This window comes from Schistocerca piceifrons, chromosome 7 (assembly GCF_021461385.2).
Source record: "Schistocerca piceifrons isolate TAMUIC-IGC-003096 chromosome 7, iqSchPice1.1, whole genome shotgun sequence".
NCBI classification, from domain to species: domain Eukaryota; kingdom Metazoa; phylum Arthropoda; class Insecta; order Orthoptera; family Acrididae; genus Schistocerca; species Schistocerca piceifrons.
The window spans coordinates 175,672,828-175,697,524 of NC_060144.1; the positions used below are offsets into that span (position 1 = coordinate 175,672,828).

General features: G+C 39.1%; 1 protein-coding gene across 1 annotated transcript in view; it reads right to left on the reverse strand.

The window, feature by feature from the left end:
• LOC124805093 (N-acetylglucosamine-6-phosphate deacetylase) overlaps nt 1–9,241 on the reverse strand; it is a 101,692-nt gene extending 92,451 nt beyond the window's left edge. Inside the window, exons 1-2 of the mRNA XM_047265531.1 lie at nt 8,689–9,241; nt 8,421–8,560 (exon numbers count right to left, since the gene is read on the reverse strand). Coding sequence (XP_047121487.1) covers nt 8,421–8,560; nt 8,689–8,890 — 342 coding nt within the window. The 5' untranslated portion in view covers nt 8,891–9,241. The remainder of the gene's footprint in view (nt 1–8,420; nt 8,561–8,688) is intronic.
• Between the last annotated feature and the right edge of the window lie 15,456 nt (nt 9,242–24,697).

The window sequence follows — 24,697 nt, forward strand, 5'->3', positions numbered from 1 at the left end:
ATTTTGCACACCATGTCTGCACTTGGGATCAAATGTTTTCTTTGAGACATTAGGGATCTTTATTTGAAGTTCCATTAGTGGTCTTATTTTTCCTCTTAAATCTCTTAGAAACAAATGATTTCTATTGGTTCTTCCATTACAGTATATCAGATGTTGGACAGAAAATAAAATTTTACTGCTCAATGCTGTGATGTCTATCATACTAATCCATAATGCAAATGGCTATTTCCTTGTTTGTCTCTTGCCAGTGTAATACCAAACCTTTTGGTCCATTTGATCTATTCCACCTTTGTAGAGATGTAGAACTTTCTTACACCTTGTGTCTTTTCTGCGTAAGTTTGTTTGATGTCTTTGTTGTGATGGTTTGTGCTGATGACAACTATTGAGTTTTTTTTCTTTCTGGGAACATAACTCACCACTTTGATTTCACCTCTCAAGGCAAATAATGAGGATGCATTTCTCTCAAGCGGGACAGTTTCATCTTATAGGGGATTTCTGGTTTATTTTGTTCAATTGTCTCCAGCATTGTAATTTGCTTCTGAAGCAACTCTTCTGCCAGCTGAATACTAGTGAAGAAGTTGCAAACAGTAATATTTCTGGATGACCCTTCCAGCCTTTAGCAAGGCCTTTCACTGCATTCAATACAAGATTACATGGCTTCCTTAATTTGGATCAAATTCCGCCTGAACCACTGCAGGTGTAGCATCACATAGCCAAAATATCTTTATGACATACTTTAAGGATTTAGTGGGCATATACTGGATAGAGCCATACCTTCCACAGAATGGGAGTAACTGTTCATCAGCTGTGGTTGACTGGTTGGTTTGGGAGACGGGACCAAACAGCAAGGTAATCGATCCCGTCGGATTAGGGAAGTATGGGGAAGGAAATCAGCCGTGCCCTATCAAAGGAACCATCCTGGCATTTGCCTGCAGCTACTTATGGAAATCACGGAAAACCTACATCAGGATGGCTGGACACAATTTTGAGCTGTCATCTTCCCGAATGAGAGTCCAGTGTGCTAACCACAGCACCACCTACATCTACATCTACATCTACATCTACAGTTCCGTCAACTGTGAGCAAATGATCAGGAGTTATTGTTTCTACACTGGCCAAAAAACAGTTCCCACAGATAGTGAACAGCTGCAAGTTTGTCATCTATAGGTTCAGCATCATGAGTCTGCCTGTCACTGAATCTCATTATTCTCTTTATATCTTCGAATCTGTTTACTGACACTGTGGACTTATATGTAGGCTTTGCCTTTTCATCCGAGAATAGATCTCTTACAGGGACATCCCAACTCTTCTCAACAACATCAAGCAGTAAAAGACCAAGAAAACCCTCCATTTCAACAAGTGAAACGTTTTCCCATGTCATACTACATGAAGCAGTCACTCTTCTGCCTTCTGTATCTGTGCAGTTGATGACTTCACCTACAACTTTCTTGTAGATGAAATAGTCCCACACACCCCTAAGTTTACAGGTTTTCAATCCATGAGCTGGACCAGATGCTTTCTTTATGATACTATGAATAAATGTACAAGAAGTTGCAGAAGCATCTAAATTCCAGATGGTTCCATTATGACTAACGTATATGCTGGCATCTTTGAGTAGTTGGTGTGTAACTTCATTTTCAGACTCTGATGAACTAATACTATCTAAAGTACTGCAATCTTCGAGAACATTTGAATCAGCAGGTTCAAAATTTGATTCTTTACTACTTTTATCATCAAAAATACTTCCTTCGCATGAATCAGTTTATTCAAACCAATGACTGACAACACATTCAAAGTTAGCTGCAGTTGCGCATACTGACTTTTTTTTTTCCTTGCTGAAGCCATAAGACAATACATGTTCCTCAAACAGCAGCTGATCCAAAACAAAACAAGTCAGGTGACAATACCAACACTGGGGCAACAAACAAACTACACAAAGAGTGACAGTGACAATCGCAGTGCAGAACAACAATACTGCACAACAACAAAGCATGTGATTGGCCAAAAGCTCAAAGATATACCAATATCTCTAATAGATAATGGCAATTTCTAATATTTTTGCTGTTCTAATACTGCTACTACTGCTGCTGCTCATACCGCCACTGCCTTTACTACAGTTATTATTAAATTAATAACTGCTGCTAACAAATGCAGAAGTCAGTAAAGAATACAGAACATGTATAACTGTAAGGGGGCTTCCGAAGCTCTGCATATACATTAATGGTGATTCCGCAAATATTTTGAATTATGAAAAAAAAACATGGAGAACATTTTAGCTCAGGCATGAAAAGGATGCCAAAGGGTAAGCAAAAGAATATTGGAAAGGAGTTTGAAATCAAATCAAGAATGACAGAAAAATTTAAAAAGTATAACATCCAAGCCCCTCAGAGACCCTGCATACGTGCTGTAGGTTTCAGTGATGTATGGAAAAATATCAGTATATTCTTTGAAGTATAACATCAAATATTACATAGATTGGATCTGGGATGTTTTCATTTGCATGTTTCAGTTGCAGACATTGGTCACATGTTTTCTTTACAACATGTCATTTAGTTCTTGTGGATGATGGCTTACTAGATCCATGCAGGTCTAGTGGAGATGGTGATCCAATGTGGGGAACAACGTTTAGGGTATATTTTTGTACATGTGTGTGTGTGTGTGTGTGTGTGTGTGTGGGGGGGGGGGGGGGGGGGGCATGGACCATGCACGTGCCGCATCTGGCAGACTGAACAGCAGTGACAGTGAAGGCGTAGGGTGCCATTTTGATTGAGAGCTGGTGAAGGTAACAAATAAATATATGAGATAGCATCATTCTATCAATTGAAAACCAATCCCAGGGAAACATGTAAAATCTAATGAGGACTTCATAGTATATTACTGTCTGGTTCTTTACTTGGTTATACAGGTCGTACTGAGTTTGGTGTAAGTGGTAGTCTTACACCGTTACACTACTTGTGCCACTACTCAGTAGTGTATGTGGGTTCCATAAATATTTGATACATGGTATATGGATAGGATATTTTTTTTTTGATTTGGGGTTGATGACCACTTTTCACTGGTATCTAAATCTTTGGAACAACCCTGGACACACACAGCTTTTTCATCTTTGATATTTCTGATAATGTATCATATAATCTACGGATACTATACATTATGTGGATGTATATTATTGGTTTCTGACAGTTACATGATTTAGATAGTGGTACTAGTTTGATGTTTGTTTTGTGGCATTACATTATATATGGATGCATTAACACATGAATGTTGTCTACCCTGAACAGTATATTGTGGGTGCTTTTTGTATATTCTACATATTTTACAGTATAGATGGTTTTCTACATTTAAACACTCATTTTATGCATATGACATAACTGTGTTCCCCAACTGTTTGCACCTCAGCATTTTATAACCTTGACATGATGTATAGACTTATTTATATCATCATTTTGATAGGTTTACCCATATTGACACTTAGATTTTGGTTATGCTGTCCTTTTGCAGACTACTCGCACACAGATGCATATTTCTTTCGTTAACTTATTTTTGATGTTGTTGTTGTTTCCTTCATACATCTATCATTTTCTACATTTATTTTTGCAGATTAGTAGGTTGCTTCAGGATTTTGCAGTTCACTGTCTCATTTAACTGGCCAGTTTTAATGATGGGATATTTTATTAATGATTTGATTAATAGATAGTAAATCTGTACAATGTATTGAGTGGAAATTCGTTATGGCATACGGTATATAATTCAGTTTTAGGTATGTGACAATGGATGTTGGTTTTTATCAAATGATTACTGTAAATTCACGTATATAGTACTGCCCATGGTTCTTGTTGTTGTTGTGGTCTTCAGCCCTGAGACTGGTTTGATGCAGCTCTCCATGCTACTCTATCCTGTGCAAGCTTTTTCATCTCCCAGTACCTATATCGTTCTGAATCTGCTTAGTGTATTCATCTCTTGGTCTCCCTCTACAATTTTTACCCTCCACGCTGCCCTCCAATACTAAATTGGTGATCCCCCCGATGTCTCGGAACATGTCCTACCAACCGATCCCTTCTTCTAGTCAAGTTGTGCCACAAACATCTCTTCTCCCCAATCCTATTCAATACCTCCTCATTAGTTATGTGATCTACCCATCTAATCGTCAGCATTCTTCTGTAGCACCACATTTCGAAAGCTTCTACTCTCTTCTTGTCTAAACTATTTATCGTCCACGTTTCACTTCCATACATGGCTGGCTACACTGCATACAAATACTTTCAGAAACGAGTTCCTGACATTAAAATCTATACTCGATGTTAACAAATTTTTCTTATTCAGAAACGCTTTCCTTACCATTGCCTGTCTACATTTTATATCCTCTCTACTTCGACCATCATCAGTTATTTTGCTCCCCAAATAGCAAAACTCCTTTACTACTGTAAGTGTCTCATTTCCTAATCTAATTCTCTCAGCATCACCCGACTTAATTAGACTACATTCCATTATCCTCGTTTTGCTTTTGTTGATGTTCATCTTATACCCTCCTTTCAAGACACTGTCCATTCCGTTCAACTGCTCTTCCAAGTCCTTTGCTGTCTCTGACAGAATTACAATGTCATCGGCGAACCTCAAAGTTTTTATTTCTTCTCCATGGATTTTAATACCTACTCCAAACTTTTCTTTTGTTTCCTTTATTGCTTGCTCAATATACAGATTGAATAACATCGGGGATAGGCTACAACCTTGTCTCACTCCCTTCCCAACCACTGCTTCCCTATCATACCCCTCGACTCTTATAACTGCCATCTGCTTTCAGTACAAATTGTGAATAGCCTTTCGCTCCCTGTATTTTACTCCTGCCACCTTCAGAATTTGAAAGAGAGTATTCCAATCAACATTGTCAAAAGCTTTCTCTAAGTCTACAAATACTAGAAATGTAGGTTTGCCTTTCCTTAATCTTTCTTCTAAGATAAATCGTAGGGTCAGTATTGCCTCACGTGTTCCAACATTTCTACGGAATCCAAACTGATCTTCCCCGAGGTCAGCTTCTATCAGTTTTTCCATTCATCTGTAAAGAATTCGCGTTAGTATTTTGCAGCTGTGACTTATTAAACTGATAGTTCGGTAATTTTCACATCTGTCAACACCTGCTTTCTTTGGGATTGGAATTATTATATTCTTCTTGAAGTCTGAGGGAATTTCGCCTGTCTCATACATCTTGCTCACCAGATAGTAGAGTTTTGTCAGCACTGGCTCACCCAAGGCTGTCAGTAGTTCTAATGGAATGTTGTCTACTCCGGGGGCCTTGTTTCGTCTCAGGTCTTTCAGTGCTCTGTCACACTCTTCACGCAACATCATATCTCCCATTTCATCTTCATCTACATCCTCTTCCATTTCCATAATATTGTCCTCAAGTACATCACCCTTGTATAAACCCTCTATATACTCCTTCCACCTTTCTGCTTTCCCTTCTTTGCTTAGAACTGGGTTTCCATCTGAGCTCCTTTCTCCAAAGGTCTCTTTAATTTTCCTGTAGACAGTATCTATCTTACTTCTAATGAGATAAGCCTCTACATCCTTACATTTGTTCTGTAGCCATCCCTGCTTAGCCATTTTGCACTTCCTGTCGATCTCATTTTTGAGACGTTTGTATTCCTTTTTGCCTGCTTCATTTACTGCATTTTTATTTTTTCTCCTTTCATCAATTAAATTCAATATTTCTTCTGTTACCCAAGGGTTTCTGCTAGCCCTCGTCTTTTTACCTATTTGATCCTCTGCTGCCTTCACTATTTGATCCCTCAGAGCTACCCATTCTTCTTCTACTGTATTTCTTTCCCCCATTCCTGTCAATTGTTCCCTTATGCTCTCCCTGAAACTCTGTACAACCTCTGGTTTAGACAGTTTATCCAGATCCCATCTCCTTAAATTCCCACCTTTTTGCAGTTTCTTCAGTTTTAATCTACAGTTCATAACTAATAGATTGTGGTCAGAGTCCACATCTGCCCCTGGAAATGTCTTACAATTTAAAACCTGGTTCCTAAATCTCTGTCTTACCATTATATAATCTATCTGATACCTTTTAGTATCTCCAGGGTTCTTCCATGTACACAACCTCCTTTCATGATTCTTAAACCAAGTGTTAGCTATGATTAAGTTATGCTCTGCGCAAAATTGTACCAGGTGGCTTCCTCTTTCATTTCTTAGCCCCAATCCATATTCACCTACTATGTTTCCTTCTCTCCCTTTTCTTACTGTCGAATTCCAGTCACCCATGACTATTAAATTTTCGTCTCCCTTGACTACCTGAATAATTTCTTTTATCTCATCATACATTCCATCAATTTCTTCATCATCTGCAGAGCTAGTTGGCATATAAACTTGTACTACTGTAGTAGGCGTGGGCTTTGTGTCCAACTTGGCCACAATAATGCGTTCACTATGCTGTTTGTAGTAGCTTACCGATACTCCTATTTTTTATTCATTATTAAACCTACACCTGCATTACCCCTATTTGATTTTGTATTTATAACCCTCATATTCACCTGACCAAAAGTCTTGTTCCTCCTGCCACCGAACTTCACTCATTCCCACAATATCTAACTTTAACCTATCCATTTCCCTTTTTAAATTTTCTAACCTACCTGCCCGATTAAGGGATCTGACATTCCACGCTCCGATCTGTAGAACGCCAGTTTTCTTTCTCCTGATAACAACGTCCTCTTGAGTAGTCCCCACCCAGAGATCCGAATGGGGGACTATTTTACCTCCGGAATATTTTACCTAAGAGGACGCCATCATCATTTAATCATACAGTAAAGCTGCATGCCCTCGGGAAAAATTACGGCTGTAGTTTCCCCTTGCTTTCAGCCGCTCGCAGTACCAGAACAGCAAGGCTATTTTGGTTAGTCTTACAAGGCCAGTCAATCATCCAGACTGTTGCCCCTGCAACTACTGAAAAGGCTGCTGCCCCTCTTCAGGAACCACATGTTTGTCTGACCTCTCAACAGATACCCCTCCATTGTGGTTGCACCTACGGTACGGCCATCTGTACCGCTGAGGCACGCAAGCCTCCCCACCAACGTCAAGGTCCATGGTTCATTGGGGGGGGGGGGGGGGGGCATGGTTCTTATTCTGCTTTAAATATGTATTCTTATCTGCATGGTTGGTAAGCTGATGATGCTGTCATTACTGTTTATCACACAGGCCTGAAGACGGTGTATCGAGTCACTGTAGCTGGTTGCAATGTAACTAAATAACATCAAAATGACAGCTGCAGGTGCTTCATTTTATTACATAAGTGAATGGCCAAAGTCCCACAGATCATCAGACGGATGGACACACAAAAACTGAAGCGAGACGGGCTGATTCCTGCTCCTGCCAAAGTAAGTACAGTGTCTCTCTCTTTATTGCAGTAGGCTGCTTTACAGGAGTAACTACACTCAAGACTTAGTATAATATACTAAAATACTTGTCCGTGCTCAAGTGTATAACTGCAGTAGTATAAGAATTAGATCACTGGGAAGTACTTCTATATAGTGCATGCAAGTTCTTGACATTTTGAGCAGTGCCCAATAATGAATATGTAATCATGCACAGCCATTTTTTTTTTTCATAAAAGATATGATTCTTGCCCCTCATCCTCAAAATGGGGGTATCCCCACAACCTGGGGTATCGGAGACCAGCCTTCTTCCCCAACTCTATCCCTCTTTCATCCACAAGGGAAAACTAAGAATAGTTTTCTCTGTATCAGCAGCACAGGGAATTGACATCCTGAAAGAAAGTACCGGCCATTCTGTGTCGAGAGAGAGAGAGAGAGAGAGAGAGAGAGAGAGAGAGAGAGACACTCACACGTGACAGGTTCAGCACTTAACAATCAATTTCACAACTATCAGATAGAAGAGCAATGATTTTCATTGAGAACAACACAGAAATGCATCATCACAAAAGTACGACATAACGACGTAAATTACCATATTCTTTAGTGCATTGCCTGTATAAATAAATAACATAAAAACAGCTGGTCTATTTACGAAGGCGTTGAAAATGATGTTTACATGTAACAGTATCTAAACTACTGACGAACACATTAAATTTTCAGTGACGAATTCGACCATTTTAGTCAACAATGTGTGTGATGTGTTGACTATGTCTATCATTGTACAAAATTATCGAAGTACAAATAAACATTGATTATTAATATGAACTACTTCAGATTTTGTCTTAAGCTACGTGGAATATTCTGTTGCGTATCCAACTGGAGCATGATAATGTTACAAACCAACAAACACGCAAATTCTGATGAATGTATTTTAGAATGCAAGAAAAAGTTGTATTGAAGAGACACAATGCGATAACCCGTGTACCACTACCACGTCATGTACCCCTGCATATTTATCAAGCTTACACATAACATCAGTGGAAATGAAATGCTTACCTTGTCATATACATGAGGTGGAGATGTAACAATCGTCGGACAAAATGAAGTAACACCATGGGCCAGAATACCTTTCGCCACTACTCTAAGTCCCTCCTCAACATCTTCAAAGTCGCAAGAGAAGTCAACTCCGAAACCACCTTCAAAAATGCATTCATAAGCTGTCGTATTAAGCACATTTCGAATCGATTAATGAAACTGTACAATTATCAAGGCATTTGAGGCAGAGAATTGTTCATGAACGCTTAAGTCGTTTGCATTGCCATACCATTAATCTGTAGTTCAATGAAACCAGGCGAAATAAGGGCTCCCTTGCAGTCAATTTGAACGTCTGCACTGATCTTTTCGTCAAAAAACATATTTTCTGGATTTACAATTTTTCCGTCTCTCACCCAGATATCCTCCCTAATTATTTCATGATTTCTCAAAATATTACAGTTTACGAACTGCAAAAGCTGTGACTGGGTCATTGCTCCTAACAAATTGAGATTCCAATAGACTACTGTGACAGCTTATCACTTTAATATTCTGTCACAGTGCTTTATTTTAACATAGTCGATGATGACGACGTCAGCAGTTCCTTAATCAGCGCATGACCTGAATATAATGTTGACAAGAAGTGTTTGTTTTACGATACGTCAACCCATAGCTGTTTTTTTACTGTAATTTGTGTTTACGAGTGCTTTTGGTGGTAATGAAGTCTCAAACATGATTAAGGTGAACTGTATTCCGGCAATAATAATATTATTCACGTTTCTCAAATAATTTTTAAAATTTCTCTTACTACGTGCAACAACACTTCGTTGCACAAACCGAAAAATGTTGCTTAGCAATCGAACTTTTTCCGACTTCAAGAAGAAAGATAATGTTACCGACCGACCTATCGATTTGACAGAGTTAATTAATTACAACAGTATATTGTCCATGCGTTTCACAATTTTATTTCTGCCCACAATGTATTGCAAATGACAGTAAGACGAATTTTACAGTTAAAAACCGTTTCTTACATCATCCACAGAGACCATATCACAGTTGCAGTCTTTCATAAAGGTTATATGAGAATTAACAATTAAGGCCAATTCACTCTTGCCTTCACGTCATATCATCACATTCCACGATACATTTCAAATGGTAGCGTTCACACAGGCCGTCAAACGACTGTCGCGTCACGTCGCGTCAAGCAGGGCCAACGAGATACATGGGTCCTGTGGGCATACGCCACAGCATTTGACATTACAGGCTTAACGAATTGCAGCTACCGTGTCCAGCGGAGAGCGAGTTATTATTTGTTGCTACTTTAAGACTTTGTAGTACGTGTTCAAATAGGCTCACGCTCTCGATAACAGATAACAAAGTTACGGACTTTATTGGGTACCTTTTCGTTGACATAACGATTTTCCTTATGGCCCCAGAAATAGCGAATTTTTCACAATGTTGGGCAAAGGCAAGTAGTGTGACCTCACAAGACCATTGCGAGGCCCGTATTTCCCGTTGGCCCCGACGTCACGCCTTCATCAGTTTTCATCGGATTAGATTAGATTCAGTTTTCGATCCGTAGAACCCAAAACGAGATGATTCTCGTGGGTGTGGAACATGCCAGAAAATAAAACATCAAAAACATGGCACATTTGAGTATAATATTGTCTTCCCTGAGCCATTTGTCAGGAGATAGTCAAAAATAGTGAATACATTACAGTAAACCGGAACTACTAATATTTACAGAATGAATAAACTGTTAGAAGGAACATTGTTACACACTTTTAATAAATGTATCATACACAAAATACCTAAGCTTTTATGTTGTGACCAGGTGCTGTCAAAACTGAAATCAGACACTTTTACTTCATTGGTCTAACAGTCCCTGTTAAGATATTCATCTATAGAGTAGGAGGTGTTGCCTATCCAAAAGTTTTCAAACTCTGTTTGAACTGTGTTTTGTCTGAAAACAAATTTTTGATAGTTACTGGTAATTTATTGAAATTGTGTGTTCCTGAATATTGGACTCATTTTTGGACCAACGTAAGTGATTTTCAGTCTTTATGTAGAGTGTTTTTTTTCCTAGTATTGATACTATATATTGAGATATTTGTTAGAAATAGAGATATATTATTTGCAATAAATTTCATTTAGAAATAAATATACTGAAAAGCAGTGGTTAAAATACCCAAGTCCCTGAACACGTTTCTACATGACGAAGTAGAAGATATTGAGACGTCAGCCCAATTATTTCGAAGAATTCGACGATTCCGAATTTATATCCAGATTTCACTTGTCAAAGGAAGCTGAACTTTGTCTTTTCAATCTTTTACGTGAGAAACTGGAGCATATGACAGACAGGTGAAGCTGTTCCTCAGTTTTCTAAAATAACACTGTTTATTTGCAGTTATATGCGGTTGATTTCAGTACTTCGTGAATTCTGATATTATTTATGTAGTTTGTGTTACAATTTCTGCATTAGTAGAAAGGACCGTTTCGTTTTATTTAGCAGACAATGCCATAACAGACTTAACCAAACCAAAAAACCGCTCCAGTTGGTGCTATTTTCATTAACAGCTTTTTCAGTTTTAGACAAAAACAACATGATTTCTCATGTTGCCAAACGTTTCGATAAAACAGTAGTGTCCTGATTTCAATCCACATTATATCCATAGCAGAAAATATTGTTCCACACTATTTTCTGTTGGCAATGACGTTTTTAAAAAACACTACAGCAGTGTCAGAACAAATCCAGCATTTTAGTGAAAATATTAGGATCGCAGACCCTTTTAAAACTTCAAAGCAACAACATTGTCTCCTACCCCTTCTCACTGAAGCTTGTGAACTGTGTGTGGTTACTCAAGCTAAGTTAAACACACTAATATTAACACGAAAATTAGTATGTTTTCCTTACAAAAAAAGAGACAAACTAAAATGATTCTTCCTCAGCTACAACACATAGTTGTTGTGTTTCGCAATTATTAGTATTGTTCACTTAAGCCTAACCATGTTTATTGTAAAATGATAGCTATATATGAATGTTATAAGAGCAGAACAGGAATATAGCTATTGAATTTACATAGATGTAGAAAATTGAAGTTGTACCTGGAATGCCACGTAATAACTTTCCTTCAATATCAAGTTATTTTCAGTGTCCTCCTTTGTCAAATTGTAGCTAATTGAAGGTAACTTAAAATTGAAATATATTGTGCTTATGTTAAATACCATTTCCCCAAAATTGATGGCTTATTATGACTGTTTAATGTAATAAAAATTTTGATGGTACACTAATGTCCTGAATTAACTCAGCCACATCTATAGCAGAAAATGTCATTCATTGTTTATCTCTCATAAGGACAATTACTTTCGATCTTTTAGTGAACACCTAAGATAGTAGAATTGTCCACCACATACCATTATACCCATAGACATGTAAATTATTTGTACTTACTCAAGCTAAGCTTAACTCAGCAAAATTAAAAGGAAACTCAGCTATAGCACGTAACTGTTGCGTTTCACAGTTGATAGTATTATCAACATAACCACATCCATATTTATCATAAAATATTTATTACCTCTGTGCTATACCAACATAGCTACTTTTCCTTCAGCCAACAGGAATCTTTAGTTATTGAATCTACATAATCATAACAGTGGAAAGAGTGGATGGCGAGTTATGTTTCTAAGTTTCTCTTGAATTGTCACACTAATTGTCTCATATCATTCTCTTCTTTCTTTCAGAAATTACTATGTTCCACCAATGAACAGTCAGATATTTTGCCTCTGGTGATTTCCTTCTGTCCATTGGAGACTTCATTGGCATTGGCAAGGGGACAGCCAGCAGGGTTATTAAAGCAATGTGTATGAGACCGGAAAACAGGCATAAGAGACAGTTTTGTTAATTATTTCAGTTCTCTGGTGTAATTAAATGAAAATAAAATAAACAAATGTATATCGATTAATATATTTTTATTCTAAAATTATTTGTTTCAACTTTTATGTCCTGGTCATAATTTTGAACTTTATGCAATTTTTGTTATTTTCTTGTCATGCTACTTTTGAAGCAGCACCATCTGCTAATTCTTTCACATTTGAGAACAGGCATTTTTATTCTGAAAACAAAACTGACAGTTTTAAGCTGAGATGACTGTAGAAAAGAAGGCAGAAGACAGTGAAGGTGTCATGCCTCCTGTTAGGTACTTCCTCTTGTCTTCCAGATTACGTACAGGTGCTAGAGATGATTGCACAAGCCAAAATTACGTATTAAACAGTTACTGTTCCTCTAATATTAGGATGAGATAACAGCCTTCTGTTTGGATATTTGCCATAGGTACATTTCTACCTCGGGATTATAAAGAAGAATATGCTTGTTTATTATAAACGTTATTTTATTCTTCACATATACCCTCAATATAATTAATAATCACCACATAATAGGAACAAGATTTATATATGCCCAAGAACTGCAAAAGTGGGTGCACAAATAGTGCTCTGTATTTCCAGAAATGTTCTTCTTATAGAGTACCCACCCATTGCTGCCGTAATGAATTTTATCATTCTGAGACATAAATACAACAGCAAGCGAGGCAGTGAATAACACCTCTCAAAAATGTTAGTCAAACCAATCTCCATGATGCATGTGTTGTCACATTTTGTTGGAGACTCTGGAAGGAACAACTATTTCAAAAAGCAGAACGCATTCCTCAGTTGCTTCTATATTATGTACCTACTTACAATTCACAATCTACCATAAAGTTAAATTTTAGGAATATTACCATGTCTAGAAATGTCGAACCTGAATCGAACCGACTGTGGCGTCCTTCTGTTGACAACTGAAGCACCCGGAGTAAAAGTCTGAAAAGTCTCAGTTCTCACTTTTTTCAGAGGACGAAATTTTAAGTTTCAAGACTCACAAAATTTTTGTTTCTCAAGTTATATTCTTTGTTTTTCATTAAGGTATAACATACATTCCAGACAACCGACACTGCTGAAATTACACACATCACACACATCTGATTAAGATTTACAACTATTCAATGCATTTTTATCCTGAATACAGTTTGTACAAATGACAAATCCATAGCATACTACATGTAGCTATAAGATTTTAAGACTTCACACTTACTCAAATTCTCATTATAACAAACTATCGAATGTAATCTTCTAATAATACACTATAAATATTCTATCCTTTTCAATGGATGGGACTAATGCTGCAGATGATCGAAATACTCTTGCACTTCACTTTGGCAAATTTTTTTCGAGTCCTGTAACTCTGTATTTGTCAGTAGATATTTTAAGGTCACATGTAAAGTAATCAAAACACCTAAATTGAAGTAGTTATATGCGTAATACTAAAAAAAAAAAACTTACTGTAAGTGAGCCACGGCTGTTTCTGTGAGGACGCGCTCGCGAGCGTACTGGTGCTACTTGTGGGCACGTGCCATTGATTCTGGCGTCCGCAGCTCGTGGTCCAGTGGCTAGCGTTGCTGCTTCTGGCACAAGGGGTCCAGGGTTCGATTCCCTGCCAGGTTGGGGATTTTCTCTGCCTGGAGATTTGGTGTTTGTGTTGTTCTCATCATTTAATCAGCATCAACATCATTCGTGTCAGTGGCTCCACTGGACTGTGTAAAGAATTGAGTTGTGTAAAAATTGGGACTTCGTACAGGTGTTAATGACCACACAGGTGAGCGTCCCACAAACCAAACATCATCATAATCGATTTTGGCTCTCGTCGTATCATCTTTGCTTGGTTATCTGTTCCCTCTCGGGCTATGTGGTAGCATAAACATAACAGTCGCGACACTTCGCCTGGATTTTGTTGCCTATTGCGCCAGAAGCGCTCCAAGTGAAACTGCGGAGTTCGGCGTTATCGTGAAAGCGAAAGCGAATGGTAGTTGTTTATTCTGACTTGTACAATGGTTCTTACAAACGGGAGCGTCTGTAGCGCAATAAATTGCAGCAAAAACAAGAAGAACATACTACATCTGTCTCTTTTTAGCTTTACTAAGGACCCTGAGAGGTATATACCATAATGTTACTAAACTGTATCGTCTGGATTTTCTTCCGAACTAGGGGTGCATTAATGATTAATGTTTCGTTTTAGGAGCAGAAAATGGCTAGTGAATAACAGCCTAGAAGATCTCATGAATAAAGACCCTGTTTATCTTTATAATAATGTTAAGTTTGTTCGCTACACTTGGAACCAAACCAGTTCATGAATGCAGACAATAATGAACTTGTGTGGAATGCAGTACCCACACTGTTTGACTTCCCGAACAAGCTGTATCAGCTGACGATGAAGTGGAAACTGCCACAAAGATTCGATAATCCATCTAAAGCTGTAAAACAGTCCTATGGCACAGAAGCATCTAGTTCAACTCTTCATATGTTAGTGCCAGATTCATCTGAATCGTCAACACAGACTTGCTGCGAGCACGAAGTGCTTAAATTAAGTGCAGTTATTCATATCTGGCAAAATCGTGTGAACTGTCAGAATGTGTAGATCGATAGACTTCGTGCAAAACTATTACAGCACAAGGAAAATTCCTATCATTTTAAAGACAGACAGCAACAGAACAGGATCAAGTGAAGGGCAAACAAATTCCGAATACTGTAGGATCGCGATATTAAAAAAAAAAAAAAAGATGCCCTTGACTTGTTGTCAAGTCAGATTAGAATGCCACTAAAGGAGAAGCATGCTACAAGATGGAAAGACGAAAATAAGCTGTTTGCTCTAAATGTATTATATTACAGCACTCAGGCATACAGGTTTTGTCAGAATGTTTTATCCTCCCATCAATGTGTAGATTACAGAGGGGTGTGGAAGGCATACAAATAAAATGTGGGATAAGTGACAATATATTCCACCTTTTAAAGTGGAAGGTTTCCCTGATACTGATAAACTAGTGAATATGTCATTGGACGAAATATCTCTAATGGCAGATTTAACATATAGCAGCAAATCCGACAGTGCTATTGGCTTTGAGGACGTGGGGTTTGCGCGCACAGTACATTTCTTCCACTATTTGGCAGTTGCTTGTCCCACTTAGAATTATAAAATGTGGCAACAGGCAACAATGACTTAACCACAGTAGGCCTACAGAACGACAAATAGGACGTCGATCCCTTTGGCACACAGAGGTACATGTTTATGCTTTTTACGTGTGAATCTGTGTGTTTATATTCTTTTGATATCAACATAGTAAGCTGCAGCTCTATCTGATGTCATAAGTGTTTCTTCACGAATGTGTTGTAGCTTGCCACAGGATTCATGATTTTTATCACTATTTGTTCTTATTTTAGAAGCATTTTTAGAAACACCTATCTCTTCTGTTATTACACAAACTCGTGGAGGCAAAAAAATAATTAAAATATTTCGTAAATCACGTAGGAAACGGATGCAAAACAACCATTATGCTTACTAGGCATCTGACGTTCTTCTTTGTCTCCGCTTGGCGCGCTAGTGTCACTTCAGCTGTCAAACAATAACAACTTTTACAGCAGTGAGTGTCGCGACTGTGATGTTAGACTGTGGTGGTAGTGAGTGGTGTGTGGGAGATGGAGTTGGATGGGTGTGCCTGAGTCCTCGGCGTCCTGGCGATTGCACCGAGTTGAAATGCTTGATTGTTGGGCTAAGGGGCTCACGTTTTTCTGCAGCATTGATCTTCACTACTGGCGAATTTAGCAGGCAAGGAACAGCTCTCATCACGTGCAACCTGGTTAGGAAGTGCATCAGTCATTTGCGGTGTGCTACATATGCCGAGATGTATTGAACAACTTGTTAGCAACTACAAACAGGAGGGCAGTATTATATGGTGTCCACCTGGAGTCCTGAAGCCATTGGCCTCTTTGGCATTTATTTTAAATTATGCTTGTGGACTGTTCACTAAATACAGTACTTAAAGTTGTTAATTCTGCCTCGGTGTGAGCTATCCAGGAATCCAATTCCTTTCAGTGACCCCTTTTGGGACTGTGTGTGTCAATGTGGTAGTTTCTGTAAGCGCCAAGCTAGTATTTTGCAATGTTAATCTGGTGCTTCTAATCCTTGTTCGTTATCATTGAGTATTTGATACTACTGACCATAATTTCTATTTGTTTTAGACCTTATTACTCTTCCTGGGGCGAGTTAGTGGATTTGGCCAGTAACTAAAATTATGAGTCTAAGCCTAAAGGTGCATGTGTGGTGGTCCTGTGTGCATGCTTATATTTGCATTCTCTCTTACTTCATGTTGAGGAGCCCTCCAGGTTATACGTCAACATTTTAACTGGCCATCTGCCATTTGGTGTGTATTCAAATTACAGTGTTTATTAGTCCCTAAGAGGCCTCAGTAATGATATACCTTGACTTACTTAATCCTTTTTGATTATTGTGCAATTATTATATTAAATAACTTTATACATTGTTTCTTGTTATTGCTAGGAAGGTTAACTCACAATGTTTATGAGCAGGCCATTCCTATACTGAAGTTTTAATAGTTGCTTTCCTTGAAAATGATGTTTAATTGCTGTGTATGTTAATTTATATCAAGCTTGTTTGTTATTTGGTATATGTTGATAGCCTTGTATTGGCAGTGGTTGATGCAGTGCTTTTCTGCTGGTCAGGGGCAGCGATGTGTTATCCTTCTTCTTCAGTGACTTTCCTGTCATTGCATGAGGCCTAGGTGTTGGCTGGTCACACACACTTCTGTGGAACTCCTGCTCCAGCCAGAAGTTGAGTAGTTTATTGTCATTCTCTTGGTATTAGGAAGTGGTGACCATGTCGCCAGATTGGAACTTGGCTTTAGCGATTTTGAGGAAGTAATTTACTCAGTGTTTCTATTACTGTGAGGTCCTTGTTGGTGTATGATGAAAGCCACTGGGCAAACTGAGCACTGAGTCTCTTGATTTCTTTTAAAAAATAAGGGTTTGATTGTCATTATCATTTTAATATTGTTTTATGGGCCCAGTAGTTTATTTCAGTGGTTAACTTGATTTATGAGTAACAGCCTTGTGGCTAGTCATTGATGTATTACTGTTTGCTTTGGTTTTTACATGTAGGTAGCGTTTAGCCAGTTTGGTCATATCTTGTCTATGTGGGAGTGGAATAACATTTTCCTATGACACCAAAGTGTCGTCATTTGCTTTACACTCCCTAGTATTGTTAGTAAAAGGAAAATTTAAAGTGATTGTGTACCTCCTAGCGGTGAGATGGCTAATGGGCATTGGATACCAACATTAAATGTACTTCTGTTTAATTTCTTGCCTTGGAGTAGGCCTGGAGCTTACTGTAGCTGTGGAGATGTATGCATTTTAATCTCTTTTGTTTGACGTTTGTTGAACTTCTATGGCCCAAAAGAATGTGTTTGTTGCAGCTATTTTAGCTATAGCTAGTAAACAACAGAAAACAACAAAAAAGAGAAAGTAAGTCCGAGAATGGATGAAAAAGGTAGTGACTTGTCATATGATAATTACTGACTAAAATTATAACCACAGAAACAAATTATAGAGAAATAATAGAGAAACAAAACTGGTTAATGGGAGAGGCAACAACTGTCGACAATAAAATAAGTGTAACTGAGATTTCTGGCGACTGGCAGGTCATTCGAATGCTCGAGTTTTGTGCCATAATATCAGCAAACACATTTAGCAAAAATGGTATTGATACCTATGAAGTAATTATATCTGTTCTGCAATGTTACTCTCAGATAATTAATGTAATTTTTTTACATTTTACGATATGGTGAGGCTGATACATATTTTGCAGTCATTGTATGCATATGGCAAAGTCAACTGCGTTCCCAAATTAATAAAGAAAGCAATACCTTAGCATATTCTCCACTGACTACCGTAGAGTGGTAAATACGACTGCTACTGCATGGTGCTATTGCCACTGTTTTGTGTTAAAAGATTACTTGAAAGCTGAGTCTGAGAGATGTTATGATAAAATATGCACTGGAAACATAGACAGTGGCCACTAACACTTTGTGGCTGGTTTGTGAAGCTCTGCCAACACCTGAATGTCACATATTGTCAAACTGTCAACGTTCAATCTCACACACTCAGTACATATTGGCAATATTGAGAATATTCCTGGGGCCATCAATGTTGCTTGTCAGTATTTCTAATACTGACAATATCTTAACACATAGCCTCAAACAGTCAATATATTGACAGACTGACAATATTATTGAACATGTCAGAGCACTTAAGTAAAATGCAGAGCAGTGTTGGCAGCGGCCACCTTGATGTATGACAGGAGTGCTAGGTGCTCTGCTGACAACTGATTTTAAGTGATTAATTACTGAACTACTAACCTAACCACAACTTCGTGATGTATCCAAGAAAACAGCAGTCAACAACTTACGGCATAACTATTCATCACACTCACTTTGTTCATGGTGATTCAGGCTAACCTCTACAAGCAATGTCAACAAATAAATTGGCGCTAAAAACAAACTGAAATTTTCGCTATCATTGGTTATGCGTAACTATCCTTACACTGGCTTCAGGGGCAGACACATTACATGTTACAGATTATAGGCAATGCAGGCATGGATCATAGATATAAAATATACTGTTCAAAAGCAAGGAAACTTATTTTTGTACATACTTCTGCCGACTATTATCTGCAGGCAGCTGCATCGTCCAAACGGGGGTAGTCAGCACTCATTTTGGAGTGGATGAGGGGCTAGAAGCAATAATGAGTTCCATAACACTATCTTCGAGAATACCTTCGTTATTCCATGCTGCTTCAATTACTCGTTTCGTATGTATCACAGTAACCCTTTACTTAAGTATAGTAACTTTTTCCAGCCCCAGAACAATCAGACTCTCAGCTTTTTTCACAGGAACCTTTGTATTTTTAGTAGCAACATATCCTTGCACTTGCACCCTAATAAGTCCAGTTGCATTAAAGTGCCAGTAATACCAGTTTCGAATTATTTCAGAATGAAAACAGTCTTGGTTGCGAATTTATTTAATATCAATGACAGGTTTCATGATTTTGGGGCATCATCAGATTGTATATCAAAAGAAGAAACCAATCAATTAGTACAAATAGGGGAAAGGGCATGGTCCTAGCTTGCACTACTATGCAGATAAAACAAACTGAATGTAACATAAACCTACAAAAAAGTAGCCGGATATGAAACTCACCTGTCATAAATCCATGTGAGGTGGTCTGCAGTCTGAAGACTAGCTCGATGCAGCTCTCCATGCTACACTATCCTGTGTGAGCCTTTTCGTCTCTGAATAACTACTGCAACTTGCATCGTTCTGAAACTGCTTACTGTATTCATGTCTTGGTCTTCCTCTACGGTTTATACAGCCCATAGATTCCTCCAATTCTAAACTGCTGATCCTTCCAGTCTTCGTCATCCTCTTCTCCCTCATTTTCCTCCTTCTGTATAGCATGGCTTAATGTATAAATGCCATTTCTGTGATCCTCATCATCATTCTTCATTACTGCCATCACCCTCGTAAGTAGTAGGGCAACAGCACAATCACCCCACTCTGCATTGTTGCGAAATTTATTCAAGATGGCTGATCCAAGATGGCGGCCATAGATGTGCCAATGTCGAAGTGATGGCATGGTGGGAAGTTCAAATTTTGGTTCAAAAATAGGTCAGTTGGGCTACCTCCAGTAACCTATCCCTCCCTCCTCCCCCCATCCCTACACCCCTACCCCACTCCTCCTCTTCCCATATGGAAATTGGTGGGAAAAGGACTCAGTCTGTGTTGAGCTGCTGGGTAGGATGGACATAAGTCTTTACTTTGTATGCCTTGCTCCCCTCCACACTCTGGAAATTGGCAGGAAAAGGACTCAGTTTGTGCTGGGCAGCTGGATGTAAGTCTTTATTTTGCACACATTGTTTATTTAAGCAATTTAGGTTGTCATAGGCAGGAGCGCTATCCAGTGTATCTGTCATGAGGACCAGACTCCAACTGACCTGGTTCACAGTACCAGCACCAGAGGACACTGTCATCCCTTCCATTGTCCCCTCCCATGACGCAATTCAAGGTGGCGTTCTGAGCAAAAATGACAGGAAAAGGTATGTAGCTGCTGGAATGGTAAGACAAACATAATTTTGCACTGTGTTCAATGGACGACATGTCTGTGTTGGAGAAGGAGGAGTATATTAATGTCTGAGGACTGTGTCAATAGCATTGATATTTGGTGAAAACCAGTGATACTTATTTCCTTAATCATGACACACTTACACACCACATCTTAAATACCATAAAAGGGGAAGTGGGATGGAATCATGGTTGGTAGTCACAATTTATAATTAAGGCAGTTATTGACATTACCCTCTTTAAAACAAAACTGACGATTACAAATTGTGGACGAGCCACTAGATAAAACTTTGCAAATACAATTAGAAACCCAAGATACTCAGTAGTATAACAAACAATTCCGAACTAAGAAAAGTGGGTTACTGACAAACTTGAAAACTTCAAATGCCCTTATAGAACCTGCCTCAGAATAGATATAATGAAGCAATTACAGGCAAAGAGTGACTTAATAACACTTTAAAACTAGTGCCAAACTAAGATGCCATTACATAACATAACAGAATCACTTAATTAAAAAATTACAACAGAGACACTGACCTTAAAAAATGTTTATGTGCTCAGACATGTTATAAAAAATTACTAGAAAAAGCTGCACAAGAAACTCAGCAGATGCTATGCAGTTTAAGGTTTAGCCAGTTGCCTGACCCAAATACTTAAGAAAACAAGTTCGAGTACAAACAGGTTACATACAATATATATATCTACCAGCTTAACTCACCTTGATGGAAGGAAGATAAAGATTAAACTTTGGAAGGGGATATGTACCTACTCCGGTACTGGCCAGGTTCTTAAACACTGCCAGGCCTATACCTTGGATGACATTTCACTCCCTGCCAAGGTGCTGGCACAATTAAAATTTCTATCCGAATCACAAAGAAATTGCAATAACTCTGAAACATTAGAACACTGGGCAGAACCTTTGACTCACTTACACATGGACAACTGTATTAACAGAGTGCAGCCTTTAAAAACAGCAACATAAAATCATTTGATTGCAACAGACACAAAGCACTAGTAAAACTTCTGAGAAATTTTTGAAATAACGACCACCATTTAACTAGGCCAAGAAATCCTCATCATAATAATGAAGTTTAAAATCTCTGGGTGCATCGGTGAACAAACAATTACGATGACTTACTCCATAGCAGGTACATAATACGAGGGAGTGGGTTCCACAGCTTCACTGCTTCACCATTTCCCTTCAAGTTTTGTTCCCAGCGGAGTCACAGAACTTGTATCTCCAAGCTGCCAATGTCGGCAAAACGCCCAACCAATTTCACACCACAACATGTAAAGTCATCACGCTTGTTTGGCAGCTGTTGACTCTAGTCTCCACTGCAAATGTCACGAGATCTCTAGGGTTACCCGTTGAAGGCTAACAACCCACCCCACTTCGCCTGCGAAGCCGCAAGATAAGACACAAGGAAAGCAAAGATAGCTTACCTCAACCACAATCGATCTCAATGGTACATGAACAAAATAAGACTGGCGCTAGCTCGCTACGGCTCAACCTCGCCCTCCTAAGCCAGAGGACACCGCCCAGGGGTGGGATAGACCCTCCCTACTCATCCCAGCTTAATCTGGCTGAGATGTATCCTAAACAGCTTGCCCAATGCAATCTCCCTTACCTCCAAGTTAAGCGGGCTCAAGGGTCCCTATATCTTGGTTTTCATTTTCCCCTTAGTGTCTTGGCTAGACGGAGCTGCTAAGTTATGGATAAAAACCAGGTTCCCAATCTTTCCCAAACATGGTCTATGACCCTTGCTTAATCGAAGCTGCTGTCGCCGGTGGACTGCCTGGATATTCTGTCTGGCCCTTTGCCAATTCTCACAGAGGCTTTGAGGGATGACGGACGTTGGTAAGAGGTCGTTTATAATCCACAAATTTGACATGGAGAATTAATGGTATAGGCAAACATTAACGCCATGGGTGACATCCTGGATGCCTCATGTTTGGCCGTATTAAACGCTTGATTGAGCCAGAGCAAGGTGATATCCCATCTAGCAGGTGACCGGGCATGGTAGATGGTTAGGGCTGTTTTTAAATTCCAATCAACTCTTTCGGAAAATGACGTCTTAGGATAATAAGGCATGGAAGTAATATGTCTAATACCCTGATTGAAGCAGAAGTCCTTAAACACACAAGACAGAAAGGCGGGTGCTTACCAATGATTTCGGCGGTCCAAACCAGGATATAACCTTCGACAATTGCTGGATGGTGATTTCTGCAGTCACCCCCGAGCAGGAAGCAGCCATGTAAACTGGGAGAAAGCACCCACGACAACCAAGATTTAATGGTTGCCTTTCTTTGTCCGGGTCGAATATAGTCGATAAAAACTTTATCAAGGCGATACTTCTCCCTCTGTCAGTGTAGCAGCCCATGAGACACCCCAGAATCCGGCTTCGCCCGTTTGCAGAGATCACACTCTCTACCAGTCGCCTAATGTCGTGATAAAGAGAGGGCCACACAAAATGTTCATGGATCCTGGCCATTGTCTTATACAGGCCCAGACGGCCGCCAAGAACAGAATCGTGATAATACTGGAAAACCATCGGTACTAACTCAATGTGCAAACACACCCTCCATTGTCGATCGCCACTACCCTGCTTAAACAGCACCCCTTGTTGGAAGCAATAACGCGGCACCGAAACCCTAGCCATGACCCTTTCTCGAATCAGACACAACATGGGTCCTGCGCCTGCTTCTCCTTAAGACCACCAAATAGGTCAGGAAGGTCAGACAAAATCTCCTGAACACTAATGTCCTGTTCGTCTCGCTCCTGACCCTGGGAGTGCCGGCCAGGGTGGCCGAGCGGTTCTAGGCGCTACAGCCTGGAACCACGCCTCGGGCATGGATGTGTGTGATGTCCTTAGGTTAGTTAGGTTTAAGTAGTTCTAAATTCTAGGGGACTGATGACCTCAGAAGTCCCATAGTGCTCAGAGCCATTTGAACCATTTTCTTCCTGGGAGTCAGGTGTAAACATACAACTCAGAGCATCGGCAGTTGCATTATCTGGGCCTTTAATACGTCTGACTTGAAAACTAAAGGCAGATATACGGACTGCCCAACGTGCAGGACCCAACTTAATGCTTGGTTGTCTATCTCTAATACAAATTCGTTATGCCCCAAATAGAAACAAAAATTTTCCAAGGCAAAAACAACGGCAAGAGCCTCTAATTCATATACAGAATAGTTGGTTTCAGGAGCAGTCAGTCGCCGTCAGGCATAAGCTAGAGGTCGCCTTGTAACCTCCCCCTCACTTATCGACCTTAATGACAGTGAAAAATTAAACCGCGTGTACCTAATGGAAATTTGGGAAAAGCAATCGTCACCGAAGTTAATCTCTCGGTAAAGACGGAGGAAAGGGTTACATCTAAATGAAAGAAAAAAAGCAAATGAAATTGGTGGAAATTAATTTTGAAAAGGGGAAAGTTAATAAAGAAAGTAAATGTGCGGCCATTACGTTAACAATTAACTAGCGGTAATTAGATATTTGAGATTTGGGGGAAATTACGGTCGCCAGTCCTAAGGACAATTACTATAGTAACTGAAAAAGAAAGGTAATTACACATATAATTAGCACTAGAAGCGTGGCAACTGAAGGTTGACACGTGTAGTGTGAAAACTGAAAGTTTGTCAGAAGTAATAACTTTCGCTGCACTCTGACTTAATTTAGCAAAAGAATTAATAAAACCGGAAAACTGAAAGTTAATTTAGTGACTGAAATTAATAAGAAGCTTTCTTCCTTAAGCACATCGAAATTCAGTAAAATACGGTTAGTCTTGGACTACCTCAACAATCATTTCAAAAGCTACTTGAATCTACGCAATTTAGAAATAAGAGATTTAGCTTTGAACTTGAATTAAATGATTCTGAACAATTAACAATAGTAAGATTTAGTACATACCAAGCTGAGCTGCAGTCACAGGTAAGCTAAAATACGGTAACAAAACTCGCACTCTTAATTTGTGCTTGCGTAATCTAAATATTGTAGCCAGCTATGAATACTTAAACTGAACTTTGAAATTAAAGCAGTGAAATGGAATTATGCTGGCGTTTGAATTTCAACGACACTCGGGTTCATTTCGGAAAAGGAAGGGACCCTGCTTGGTAATGCAATTGGGACAATGAGCAACAAAAGTTCATACTAAATTGCTGTAATTTTGCGAGGCAAATGGAACAGTTTGAAAAGCTGAGGTCTGCCATACAGTTCTGAAACTTTACGTGCTTTTAGTCTTCCTTGT